The 13870-nt window shown below is 40.0% G+C and overlaps 1 protein-coding gene across 2 annotated transcripts in view; it reads right to left on the bottom strand.

Moving 5' to 3' along the window:
• Positions 1-881: 881 nt before the first annotated feature.
• The window catches only part of TOX3 (TOX high mobility group box family member 3), a 106476-nt gene continuing 93487 nt past the window's right edge, over positions 882-13870 (bottom strand). For both annotated transcript variants that reach the window (XM_061172902.1, XM_061172903.1), the window contains exons 4-7: positions 12634-12903; positions 8315-8542; positions 6605-6685; positions 882-2633 (exon numbers count right to left, since the gene is read on the bottom strand). In XM_061172902.1, coding sequence (XP_061028885.1) covers positions 1905-2633; positions 6605-6685; positions 8315-8542; positions 12634-12903 — 1308 coding nt within the window. In that variant the 3' untranslated portion in view covers positions 882-1904. The remainder of the gene's footprint in view (positions 2634-6604; positions 6686-8314; positions 8543-12633; positions 12904-13870) is intronic.

Below are 13870 nucleotides of genomic sequence, written 5' to 3'. Positions count from 1 at the left end.
AGCAGTTGAAGACTGTTGCCAGTGGTAATTTGCAATTTTTATCAAGACCTCTTCATTATAGCTTCTGACAGGACAGATGCTGTAATTAATCATGCAGGACAACTGGGGATAGTGGTCACACTGTTCTCAAAGAGGAGTCACTACAGAGCAGGAAAAGGGGGGAAGAAATGGGCACCGAAATAATTATTTTGGCTTAAGAATTAGCATTCACCATCTATTTTAACAGCAATAAAAACACAGTGCCAGCTAGTCCGAGCCCCAAATAGACGACACGTGCTTTTTCCTCTATACTTACCTTGCCCTTGCATCTTAACAAAATGATAATCATAAAAAATTTCTAATGGTTCTATTTCTTTTCCTTTTTTTTTCTTTTTTGGCCGCACTGCTCAGCTTGCGGGATCTTAGTTCCCCGACCGGGGATCGAACCTGCGCCCTCGGCAGTGAAAGCGAGGAGTCCTAACCACTGGGCCGCCAGGGAATTCCACTAATGGTTCTATTTCTAATGGTTTATTTGTTTTTTTACAGGCTCTGGTTTGGGGCCATGCAATCCACATTCTTGGCTATGAATCTCTTATTTCCAGTTGAAAATGGAAGAAGATGCTTGGGCTCAAACACAGGTTGGTATGGGACCTATTTCCCCCATCTTCTACATACTCAAGGAACCAAAAGTGAAATTTGACATATTTTATTTTGAAAAGTGAACAGTAGTTGCCTGGTTGTTGCATCAAAATACAGTCTGCAGTTTTTACTGAAATGTGTTTATTCTATAGCAAGATAAAAGCATTTTTGTTTTAGTTAAGCAAAATACAAACAACTTAATTGCTGCTATCATAACTCATAAAAAAGTATAAAACAGCATAAAAACACAATAAGCAACGTAGCAATGAATGGTTTATGTCACCAGTGTTTACGTTAAAGCCTCGTTTATGAAAACTTTACAACACATGATATGAAAACTTACAACTTTGAAAGAAAATATTTACATTGATTATTCAGATGCGGTGCGCCTTTTAAATATTCTACCGGTATTACATCATAATAAAAACTCTTGCTCTTTTTTTTTTTAAATCTTAACTTTTGTAATAACTGTCTCCATTTAAGTGCATTTCCCTTTTAAAAATACAGTGTTTTTCATTTTCGAAACTTGTCACTCAAAACACAGAATATAATATTCACATTCTTTTCTTCTAATTGGAATGAATATAATGGGCTAACAGTGGTCATAGATATTGTTACAACATATACTGTGGCTTGATTTGGAGAAGTCATGGGTAAAAAGTGAAAAGGAGTCAATAATTGAAACTAATCACTTGCATTTTTTTTTTTTTCTGGAGAGATTTAAGGAAAAAAATAAGAGCTTTGGCAAAAGTCTGTGATTTACGTTATTTTTTTCATGACAAAAAAATGCCATCAACGATTGACGTCATACAAATGTTTGTATGAAACTGGATTTTCGTATTTCAGGTAGTTACGACTGTGCTTTTTATTTTTAGGGCTTCGGAAGTTCCAATCGCCTTGAAGTGTGGTTTCTTCACTTCGGGAGAAATAAGGCCATTTGCTATGACTCAGAGAGGCCAGTTTATTATAATCATCAGTATGTCCCAGGATTCATTAAACGGTTTGATTCACATATTGTAGGTAGAGCCTGAATAAATAAAAAAAGGCATCACATAAAAGAGCACAGCTTTTCTTGTTTAAAAACAAAGTGGTTTAGAGTCAGCTAGAAGATGATTTTCAGCTACACTGTAGTTCTTATTGCCTATCTAATAGACACTTGAGAGGACCGCGTGATCTTTTACACATTTCTGCATAACCAACACCGACTCACGAGTTGCAGCCACACATGGTTTACTCTCGGACGCCACTCTCCTCCAGATGCGCAAATCCGCCTGCCACGTGCGTCTTCAGAAAATACTGACCTGCGATAATACTTGAGTCTGTGTCTGAGACTGTATCTGTGACTGGTGCTGCTGAGAGGCTGGCTGGGGGCTCCCGATGGCGGGGATGGGGGATGTAATCTGGGAGGTGACAGGGGAGTGCTGCCGAGGAGAAGGCTGGGATTGATGCTGCATGTGCTGCAGCTGCTGCAGCTGGAGATGCTGCTGCAGCTGCTGCTGCAGCTGCTGTTGGTTGATTTGCTGCTGGAGGTGCTGCTGCTGCTGCAGGTGCTGCTGCATGTGGTGCTGAAAATGCTGCTGCTGCATCTGCTGCTGGATCTGCTGATGCATCTGGTGCTGCTGGAGCTGCTGCTGCTGCATCTGTTGCATCTGTTGTTGCTGCTGCTGCTGCTGCTGCTGCAGCTGCATCTGATGCTGCTGGGTCTGCACTGAAGGGCTCACTTGGGTGGAGGACGCTGAGCCCACCATGGAGCTGATCAGCGGAGCCCCAATGTTCGATGGCATGTTGGCTGCGATGGTGACCGAAGTGACGATCTGGTTCATGGGGAGTCTCATGGTTAAGGGTTTGGGAGCGATTGACCTAGGGAGCGATTGTTGGAGAGTCTGAGGGGAGGCCGACACTGTTCCGTGCTGAGACAGCGGAGGGTTGAGAAGGAGGGAGGAGGTCAAATTGGTGGACGCCAGGGTCTGCTGAACAGAACGAATGGTCTGGGCTTCTGCTGATTCGGCAGCAGCCTGCATTTTGGGGGAGAAGGTTGGAGGTATTTTTAGTATTGTAAATTGATGAAAAAAATGGCCACCATTATTCATGCTTCCCTGAACCCAAGCACTTTGTCACGTGACTTTATAGCTCCTTCCAGAGGTGGAGTGGAACTCCCCACCCTTTGAATCTGGGCTGGCCTGGCACCTTTGCTCTGGTCAACAGAATGTGATGGAAGTGAGGCTTCAAAGTCTGTCTGTCTGTGTCTCTCAGAACCTACCACCTCGTGATGACAGCCATGTGGCCCAGTTACCCACTCAAGAGCCAGCTCACTGCCATGTAGGTGTATGAGTCCAGCACCAACCCCCTGATGCTGACTGCACACAGACGAGCAGGACTAGCTGAACCTGCCGAGTCTTGGCCTAGACTTAAAGACCCAGCTAGTTAAATGGCACTTTCTGGGATAAATGCTTATCTTTTTAAGTCATTGGGCTTGGGGCTGGTTGTTACACAGCACTATTGTAGTAAAAGGTGACTGATACATATATTTAAGAGTAACAATTCTTTAGCATTTAAGTCTGAACTAATGTCACCACCAAGAACCATTTTGAAAGACAACAGAGTATAGACTGCCTGAGTTCAAATCTAGCTCAACTACTCAACAACTCTGTGGCTTGAGGCAAGTTAATTCACTCATCTGTTCCTCAGTTTCCTCATCTATAAAATAGCATTATATGGTATTCACCTTGTATAGAGGTTGTGAGAATTAAACCACCTCATATTTATTAAGCATTTAGAACAGTGCCTGGCCTACAGAAAGCACTTCGTAAATGTTAGCTATTTTCATTAATTAACAATTACTACTACCAGAAAACAACTGTTACCAGAAAACGCCAAAGCCCTGTATATAATAATCAAAGCCATGATTATTTATAACAGTGCTCACTTGAGTATAAGAAAAACATAACTGAATTCTTTAGAGACACTAAATTGAAGTACTTTACAACTTTAGAAACATTTTTAGTTTACCAAATATTTTCAAAGATTTCCAAAATTCATCAAAGGAGTCATACATAAAGGGAGAAAGTTCAGCACTCATGTGACTGCATAACCTGTTATAAGATAAACAGATGACCTGGGGCTCAACATGGAGAGAAACTGCCTAATATATTTTGTACTAAAAACACATAATTACCTCCACAAAAATAAATTATTTTAAATGCAACTGGGATTAGGAATAATTCCTCTTAAAGACTATTTTTTTCCTCTTATTCTTCATAAAATTTGGGTTTTTTGTAGGGGGGTGTGTACGGGGGGGACCTTGGCGGCATCAAGCTGCCATCCACTCTCTTTAATGATTCTGAATGTTTATTTCTAGATTTTTACTACTCACATTTATAAAATCTACTATTAGAAGAAACCTGAGGAGTGACCTTACATGGAGAATCACTCAAGGTAGAAAAAGCCATGGCCGATGGCTTCTGTTCGAACACCTGATCAGTGTAAAGCTCCGTCCATCGGTGGACAGTTCTCTGGTTTTGTACAAAAGCTCAGGGGGCGCTGCATGTTACTGGAGGGTCGTGTTCTGAAGCCTTTGGGTAAGAAGAAACCTGCAAATACTCATAATTATCTTTTAAAAAAACCATTAAATCACCCACAAAGTAGAATACACACAGTCTTCTACATATAAACATGAACATTATTTTTATATACTCTAATATTTAAAAATCGCCAAGCCAGTCTTAAGGAAGAAACTACAAGGAAAGTCTATATTTAAACACCTGGGCAATCACACCATTATGCCTATGAGATGCTCCCCTAGTGGAGAATGGAAAAGGGTGGATGGCTGTGAAGAGCTCCTGCTCGCCTGCCGGGTCTACTCCCTCACGGTTGAATATTAAGCTTCTATTAATTTTGTTGGTTGTTGTGAAGATTAAAAGTGATAGCAGAGGCACATCTTAAGGGAAAGTCCCGGGCTCTGATTGTAGAGACTTAAGTTAAATGCACATGTGATGTTTATTATTTCTAATGTTGAGGCTGAAATCTCGCTCCCTTGTAACCTCACTCCTTGGATGAGTTCTTCCATCCAGGGCACAGAGATCAAGCTTAGGCTTCCCTTCCATGATGGCTCTTATATTGGAGGACCAAAATCATACGCCCCCAAATCTTTGCTTCCATGATTCTTTCAATTATTAAGTATTATTGGATTTTCGGTCCTTACCATCGTGGAGGCAACCTGCTGGAGGGCCTTCAATTGGTCAACCATTGGGAACCAATTCTTTAGATGTGATCTAATCAGCAAGCTGTACAGTCAGATGCTGCTTCCTGTGAGATCACCATATTAGCAACTATTTCACACTTTGGGTTCAGGTTGAAATTATTCTAAATTTATACCTCAAGGACTATTTTAGTTGCCTGTCATGCCTCTGACTATAAATTTAGGGTGCTCTCAACTGCACTTACCTAATGAAAAAAACAAAACAAAAACACCCCCCCCCAAACAATCTGGATTTATTCTTTTTAAATTCCATCCTATTGAATAGTTTTTTAGAATCAAAGGAATCAATCAATCCATTCGGAAACATTTCCGAATCGGATTTTAGTATCCAATGTAAAACGTTTAAGTTATCCCTTCTAAGTCAGTCACAGACCTGATCAGCCCAATCATGGATGCTATTTCCAGAATGCCTTTAGAGTTACTGGCTCTTGGCTTAAATCCATGTATGATCAATTATTCATGCTCTAATGCACAAAGGTCACCTATACCTGCTTCTAGGTAAATGAATGAATAAACGATCCACGTAAGAAGTACATGCACATTGTTACTCTATTCATGTCACTCCGTCTAATTAGCCATCAAGTACACCTCAATTCTTAACATCTGTGGCCCACACATTCTACCAATGTGCAAATCTGCATCCAGAATAGGTTTTCTACCAATGTGCAAATCCCCATCCAGAATAGGTATATCTCTCAATGTGCACCTTCCAGAGTCTCAGAAAAAGCTTTTGCTATGGACCTGATGAATGTTTTCTCTTTCTAATGAAGTGGGAAGGGTCGTAAGAGCTATACCTACGAGGTATAGGAGTACCTCTCTTGATCTGGTTCTGAGCAGCTGCCGACGGTAGATCTTACAATTCCGGTGAAGACGAGAAAAGAGGGCTAAACCCTTTCTAAATGGCTCTGCCGGCAGCACTGACCATGCCCTGAGGCCCTATGTTGTACTCTGAGGCAACAACAATGACAAGGAAATGGGATCTCTGCTTGCCAGGGGAAATACATCACGAGCAAAAACATTAGTTCACATTATCCACCCCAAAGCCTCTCTAAATTCTAGGAAGGCTAAGGACAAAGTTAATTAAATGTTAAAAATATAAGGTAACAGCTCATGCTCCTTTTGGATCAAGGTAATAATAATCCAGAGTGACATTTGCTTTGGACTACTGTTGCATTTTATAATACATCAGGGCCCATTGTATACTCTATGTATAATACATGCATACATGTCTTTTTTAAAGTACTCGGAGCATAATTTTATTTTAAATAATCGTGAGCCTTATTTATTTATATGATGTGGAAGAGTTTGGTCAAAAACGCAACATTCTCTATTATATTATATCCTCTATCATGCAACCATTGGAGAATTTATGACCTGATGTCCAAAAATGCCTGACAAAAATACTTCTCAGTTTAAATAGAGGACATTAACACAGATCTCAGTCCCCGACGGGAAGAAAGGGGCTGTTTGAAATCTGTCTAAATAGCTTCAACATACATATATAGAGATCAGTGACTCTTGGAAACAATTTGGATTCATCAGCTTGAATGAACACTTATTTTCCAGGCCATCCTTGGGGTGATCTCTAAAGGGAACAAATAAGTTTATGAGTTGTTCGAGATGCTATTTTTTTTTTTTTAATCAACTCGAAGAGGAGTTGCATTTATGATTTCAATGCTCCAGGGCTCCTAACTCTCTCAGACACTGGCCGCCCCTGTCCGGATTTACCTTAGAAACGAGGCTGGCCCTATATGCAGCCAGGGCTTTCAGGTATTCTTTTTTGGCGGCTTCCGTTTTCCTTTTATAGACCTATTAAAAGACCACAATTAGCACCACCTTTAGCACACACATTCTCAGCCATAAAATAACTGCTGGGCAAATTACGTTGCAACAGAACTCACATAAAAAGTTGGTCTCCCTGGGTTTGATTTTTAAATGTAGAAACACACACACAGATATTAAAACAAAATGAAACCCTGCCACCCTCACTGGGGCCCAACTCTGATGTTTACTATGGCAAACAGAAAAAGATTTCAGGTTGCAGCACGGAATTCATGAGAGTAACAGCTAAGGGCCTCCTGTTTGGGCAGTAAATAAGGTAACAAGGATGAAATTTGTGGCAAATGGTTTAAATTATAGAAAGTTAACGAGCTTCTCCATCCATGTCTTCTTTCCTTCACACCCATCTCTAAGCTGAAACAAACCAGAGGATGAAAAACCAACAATAATAGGGAAAGTGTGTGAAGACAGAAGAGAAAAGATGGAGGCCTTTCAACCTGGGTTTTCTTTTGGAGAAAAAAAAAGAAAAATCAGAGATAGTGAAAGATGAAAGATTTCCATTAGTGAGACCAGTGAGTTCCATAAATATATTCCAGTATGTTAAACCTCATTTGGGCTTCCTTTTCTTAAACCGTGGTGTCTGATGGCTGGCTGTTATACCAAAGTGCAACTATCCTTTTCTCCAGAATTTAAAAGTTAGATGCAGCAGTTTGCCAGCCCCCTTAGGATTACGTTTCTAGGGTAGAAAATCAGTCTGCCGCATAGAGCATGAAGCTCAGTGCCAACAAACAGGCAGATTCTACAGTTGTACCATCCCAAGGTAACCAGTTGGTAGGAATGAGAAGAAAGAAAGGAAGGAAGAAAGAAAGAGAGAGAGAGAGAGGGAGGGAGGGAGAAAGGAAGGAAGGAAGAAAGAAAAAGAAAATCAAGGGTTTTCCACTCCTTATTCCTGAAACAATTATTCTGGTTTATTACTAATAGGGGTCTATTCTTGTGAGGATATGGAAAATCAACGCCTATGAATGGTCACTGGAGCTTCATGCAAGGAGCCAGGGGAGGACTGAGCCCCAAGGAAACCATTCTTCTCTCCATTTGTGTGGAGGACTTGCACGAGGAAAGATGGGAAGCTGGACCCCAAGGAAGTGTCTCCCACCAGCATGGCTAATCTCTCAATGCCTCTCATACAGCCACGCTTTCAAATGAACTTGGAATAAAATTTCAAATGCCCGATGACAATAATGAGACACGCAGAGTCAGCTTCAAAGTTTGGAAACCCCCCAGGAGAGCACAAGAGTTCAGAAAGATGATCAAAAAAAAGGCAAGCAGGATGGACCTAATCCCTTTGTAGTGCCTTTTTTGAACAAAGGGGGGAAAAATTCCACATTATTTAAAATGAAAAGATTATCATCAAAAGTTTATGCTTGCAGGATACTGCCTGGATCTCCTCCAACTCTCTTCTGAATGGGTTCTGAACACAAACCCTTAAGGGAACTGAGAAATTCATATAACTGCAGAGTGGTTTGGGTTTATATGTTTGTGTTTTTTAATTCCATAGCTTAGAAAGGCTTTCATGAGAAGCAATCATATTAAGTGGATGTATTCACTCAGAAAAGGTGTAAAGAATAATCTTGCAATGACCATGATGGATCTTTGCCTCACCTGCTTTTGTTCTTCTCCAAGGCTGTCCCACATAGATGCTACGATTTTTGAGACCTCTCCAAAGGTTGCGTTAGGGTTTTGACCTTTAATTGCAGCCTGTGTGTCTCTGAAAAACAGGGCATATGCTGACACTGGCTTCTGTGGCTCATTGGGATCTTTCTTTTTCTTTTTCTTTGGAGTCTTGGGCTTCTTGCCAGAATCTGGAGCAGCTCTTTTCTCTCCAATGGCCTGCAAAGCAGGAAGAAAATTCACTGCCTAGAATGTACTTGCAGAGAATGCAGAAAGACTTACTCAGGTCCCCAATTGTTCTTTTAAGGTTTTGTTAAACGTCATCAACAGATGAATTACCACCAAATGTGGGGGAGGGGTAAATTTGCTTAGAGTTAACTGGACAGCAGAGATTAGCATTTAGAACATTGATTAATGAGACCCAGAAGTATCTTCAATACATTCGCAACATATGCTCTAAATAGCAATTATGAATAATGAAAAACAGAACGCTCTGTACCAAGTAATGCCATATATATATGGGCTACACATGTACCCATAAACAAAATATTTTACATTTTCAAAGGTTTTAGAAGTAAACCTAAATACTATTCAGGATGTTGATCATATTCAGATATTTTATATAAGGTCCCTTAGCCATAGAGGCATACCATATGTATGATCAGTCTGAACTGATTTTTTTGAGGCTTGGTCTTTTATTTTACCAGAATATGACTTTGCTAATGGTCTCCGGAAACTCAAATGGAAATTAGTTCTAATCCCTAAGCTTGCACAATAAGGGAAAGGTCACTTTTATTTTCTAAAACAATAAAAAAACTTCCTAAAGAATAGGATAACAAGAAATGTAAAAATGTCAAAACTCTAAGTAGAGCTAGAAAGGAAATTGATACTCTTCATAAAATTAAAAACCTCTAAAACAGCAGCAACAGTAGATACTTAAAATCGCCAAGGCTAAAAAGAAGACTAATAAGATGATGTTTATTATTACATATAGTAAGTAACCCTGCCCACAAGAATTCTGGCCTAGAGACGCTCACACATATTCACAATGAACTCTGAAACTGAAACCATAGAGATGATATGGGTACAGTTCCCCAAATTTATATACCACTGAGCTCCAATACGCACCTGCTACCATCATCTAATTTCAACAATCATATAAAATACTCATCAGAGAAGCAGGGGAAATGATTTATCAACCTTGTTTTATCTCCCCCTAGATTATGATATGACTAGATTGGAGATAATTTTGCAGTTAACTTCATCAAGAATGCTGAAGTGTTTGACAAAATCTGTTTCAAAAGCCAGCCTTGGGCAAGATCAACAGAGATAGATTCAAGTAGTAACAGATTGGCTTTTAATGGCCTTGAGTCTTGAATCTTAATTCAAATTTTCCAAGAGTATTATTACTTTCTGAAAGAGGGTCATTGGGAACTTAATCCAATTACTAGCATTCTTAGGGAGGAAACTGATAAGCAACTTTTCTTTGAGAGCTCTGAACCCTCTAGGTGTTAGGAAACCAAGAGCCTACTTGTTGGTAGGCCTCTTGTTTGTACTGAGTGATAACCACACCCATACTTTATACAAGTAGCTTATGCACTTCAGTAGGTGTTAAGCTAGATCTCATCTCTCCTCCAAAATGCCATCTTTCATAACTCACACAATTAATTCAATAAAATTCTGTAGACCTCATAGTCTTTTTTCTAAATCCTCAGAATAAGTGCAACTTGTTTAATCTAGTTAATGAATCTGAACTTGCAAGGGAGTCAGATGTCTTTTCAATTAGAGCTTCAATTGGAGCCAAGTTTTCCTTCAATGAAAAAATATTACGTTAAGTCACATGAAAAAAAATATATACAGAGAGTTTTCTAACTGAGTCAAACAACTCTATTCTTTTCTTGGAAGAGAATTTGGCACTGTTTGCACCAACAATACCCTGACCAATGGCAAGATGAAAGTTATTTCCAGTAAAGCTTTTTCCAAATAAGAAGAGTTCTATTTCACTCTTTGTAAAACAACATTCAAGTGTTGACAACCTTTGATGTCTTTCTTGGACAACCATGACTTGCCCTAATCATCATTAGCTTTTAAGAATAAACCCGAAATGAAGAATCTCACAGTGTAAATAAAAGCTCAGAATTAATTCTCCTAAAGAAACTTCTGCATAGTTGACTCAAAGGGCTGTGAAAAAATGGAGAAATAGCTTTACCCAAAAGACATAATCAACAATAATGTTAATCTTCCTTTTTCAGCTAAGTTGCTTAAGAGATATACTGGATTCCTTGTCTTTACACAAAACCTAGACCCTGGCTTAAAATGGAACAAGCTAAGAGTCACATAAAAGGTTCTCTTTAGAGGTGACAATTTCAGATTGATACAGAGGTAAGTATTAAGATCAGCTGGAATGTGAACCAAATGAAAGGACTCCATTTGAACTGTGTAATAGCCAGTTGTAACTCAGCTGTATCTTATACACATCCCTCGAGTTTCTTTATTACTTCCCACTTCATCCCACTGAAGTCCTTGTGAGTGTGAGCAGAGACTGCTAAGTGCATTTCCCCACCTTGTGTCCAGTGGGGAGTTAACATAATGGGATAGACCAAGCCCTCTTTCTTAAAATCCCTGCAACATTTCTCCTCTTTTCAGCTAACCTCCCTCCTCTTTTCATCACCCGCAATCTTTTCCAGCTCCTCTTCTTCCATTTCTATTTAAACATAAATGATGCTCAAGGTAAAAATAAATGATGCTCAATGTTCTGGCCTTGTCTTGCTCCTTACGCACGCTGAGAAATCCTGATTACTTCTATGTGCTCACATCTATGTGCAGATGGTCCCCAAATCTATAGCTCCATCTCCAACAGACTGAGTTCTAGACTCACATGGAAGCAACTCAAATTCAACCCCCTACCATGTCAAACTCTCATCTTCCCCGTGGGGAAAAAAAAACAACACTCCTCTCTTCCTAGGTTGAGCCTCTCCATTTACTGATATCCCCGCTGGCTCTCAAACTAAAACCCAGTGTATCTTTTATTCCTTCAAATTCCAGGGGATCACCAAACCTCAATAGATGATTCTTTCTCTTGAATGTCTCACTAATCTGGCACCTCCTGTCCATGCCTTCCTTTGCTAAAATAAAAGCAAACCCTTCATAACAAAAGGACGTTTTAATTGAGTTCCTTCTCTCTGGTCCCTCTCTTTATAACACATTCTATATACAGCCCAAGTTATCTTTCTAAAGCATAAATTTGCTTATGCCATTCCCCTATGCAAATAATTAATCAGCTCTCAACTACCAACAGGGGAAAGGCTACCACATTTCAGTCATTTCTTTCTTCAACTCATTTCTTTCTTCCCCCATGTCACACTGCTCACGATACCCATAAATGGACACGCAATTTCATTGCTCTTTCTACCAGAATGCTGGCCTCTCTCTTCTGCCTCACAAACTTTTATGTATCCTCTTAGACCTAATTCAAACATCACCTTCTCAATAAAGGCTTCCTCAAATCACTCTCCCAAGCAGAATCGATGACCATCTCAGCACACCAGATACATCAATTATACCTCTAATCACATCTGGAGCTAGTTTTAAACATTGCTATTTGTTCCCAGTGGGAAGTCCCAGGGGCAATAATTCTCTTAGAAATCTTTGTATCACCAGAACGAAGTAAAACGCCAGGCACAGAGTAAGTGTACCACACATAATTAATAAATGAGGAATGAGTAATTGTGTACCTACAAGTAAGTTCAGTGAAACAGAATACTTTTCTAGGCATTCAGAAAAGTCATACCTGCAACTAAGTTTTTACTACACCTTGTGCATATTTGAATCATGTGTCATTTCCCTGACAAAAGCAAAGATGTAAAACGACTGGAACTTACTACGTGATAAACCTCGTCAAAGGTGCAAGACTGTCCAATGGGGCAGCAGTTCAGCCAACTAACCAGATGCAACTTCCCTACCTGGACATTAACTTAGAACCAGAGCAGTTCAGAATTTCTGGAAAGTCTAGTGCAAGCCTTCCCTTTTGCTGATTTAGGAAAATTAAGCCTACAAGAGTTAAGTGACTTACTCAATGCCTTACAACTAATAGGAGAAGTCAGATCTTCCAATTTTCAGTTGAATACACTTTCCACAGAAAATAAGTAAATATAAAAGAGTGAAGAAAAAAATTAAACCACCATAAATTCAAATGCTACTCCAAATCCATGAAGCAAAAGAAGGTACTACTGTGAATGAAATTCAAACACATGTGCATAGGGTGATTTCCAATTCTCTGGTAGGTTATATACCAAAGGCAATTAACTCACTCTGTTGGATTCATCAGCATCCTCTTCATTGATGGAGCTAGAAGGGGAGGGAGTCGCCGATTTGCTCGCTGGAGGTGAAGGAGACGTGTGGGGCACACTGGCACCTCCCAAATTCAACCCCAACTGGGTGCTGAGCTGAGACTGGTTGATGGTGGTGAGCTGGGCAGGAGGCATGATCCCAGAGCGAGCAGCATCCGTCATGTGGACGATGGACCTCATGATCAGGGAGGGATCCTGACGGTATTGTGAAACTTGTGTGTGGCTCTGATCCTAAAGGGGCAACAGCAAGGGGGGGAATTCTTAGTTTTCCCAAACATCAATGAGCTTACAGGGGTTGGGAACAAAATGGGGAAAGGGGATCAAAAGGTACCAACTGCCAGTTACAAAATAAGTACATCATAAGGATGTAATACACAGCATGGTGGCTGTAGGTAACAGGACCGTATTGTATATTGGAAAGTTGCTAAGAGAGTAGATCATAAAAGTCCTCTTCACAATAAAAAAAAAACCCTTTTCTGTAACTGTATGATGACAAATGTTAACTAGACTTACTGTGGTGATAATTTCGCAATATATACAAATATCCGATCATTACATTGTACACCTGAAACTAATATAATATTAGATGTCAATTATACCTCAATTAAAAAAAAAACAATGAACTTATAATGTCAGCAGTTCCTTAGATAGGTTTGACTTGTAATTTTGATAGGTCTGACTTATCTCAGGATAGCTATTAATTATCTAGTTATTATCTAGTTATTAATTTATTAATTAGAAGGACTCATGCCAGAAAGCTGAAAGGTCAAAAGCACAAAGCCCAAATTATCCAGCCTAGTCTATTGCACCAGAGAACTATCACTGGATGACTTAACTAAGTGATAACAAAACATTACTAGCGAAGGGAAGAGAAACAGCCGCCTCTTGCTTCGTACTGAGGAAACTGATGACAAGGAAAGGGTGGAAACAGAGGTCTAACCCTTTCAGGCTCACCAGTTGGTTTGCCATCCTTCTCCGGCACAGTTCTGGTTCTATTACCCTTTCCCCAGCTCTGCAAAAGGGGAGAATCAGTTCTCTATTTTATCCTCCCAGGCATGCCTATGCCATATAGAGAGGATGGGCTAGAGAAGCACAGAGCAAGCATCCGTTTGCTTCAGGGCACCCTCCCTGTAAAACCCTCTGTGGTTAACCAGAGGGTCAGTCCAATTCTGAATTACATTGTCAAGGGCATTTGGAA

This window comes from Eubalaena glacialis, chromosome 18, assembly GCF_028564815.1.
Source record: "Eubalaena glacialis isolate mEubGla1 chromosome 18, mEubGla1.1.hap2.+ XY, whole genome shotgun sequence".
In the NCBI taxonomy this organism is placed as follows: Eukaryota; Metazoa; Chordata; class Mammalia; order Artiodactyla; family Balaenidae; genus Eubalaena; species Eubalaena glacialis.
This window is presented reverse-complemented; position numbering and strand designations above follow the sequence as displayed.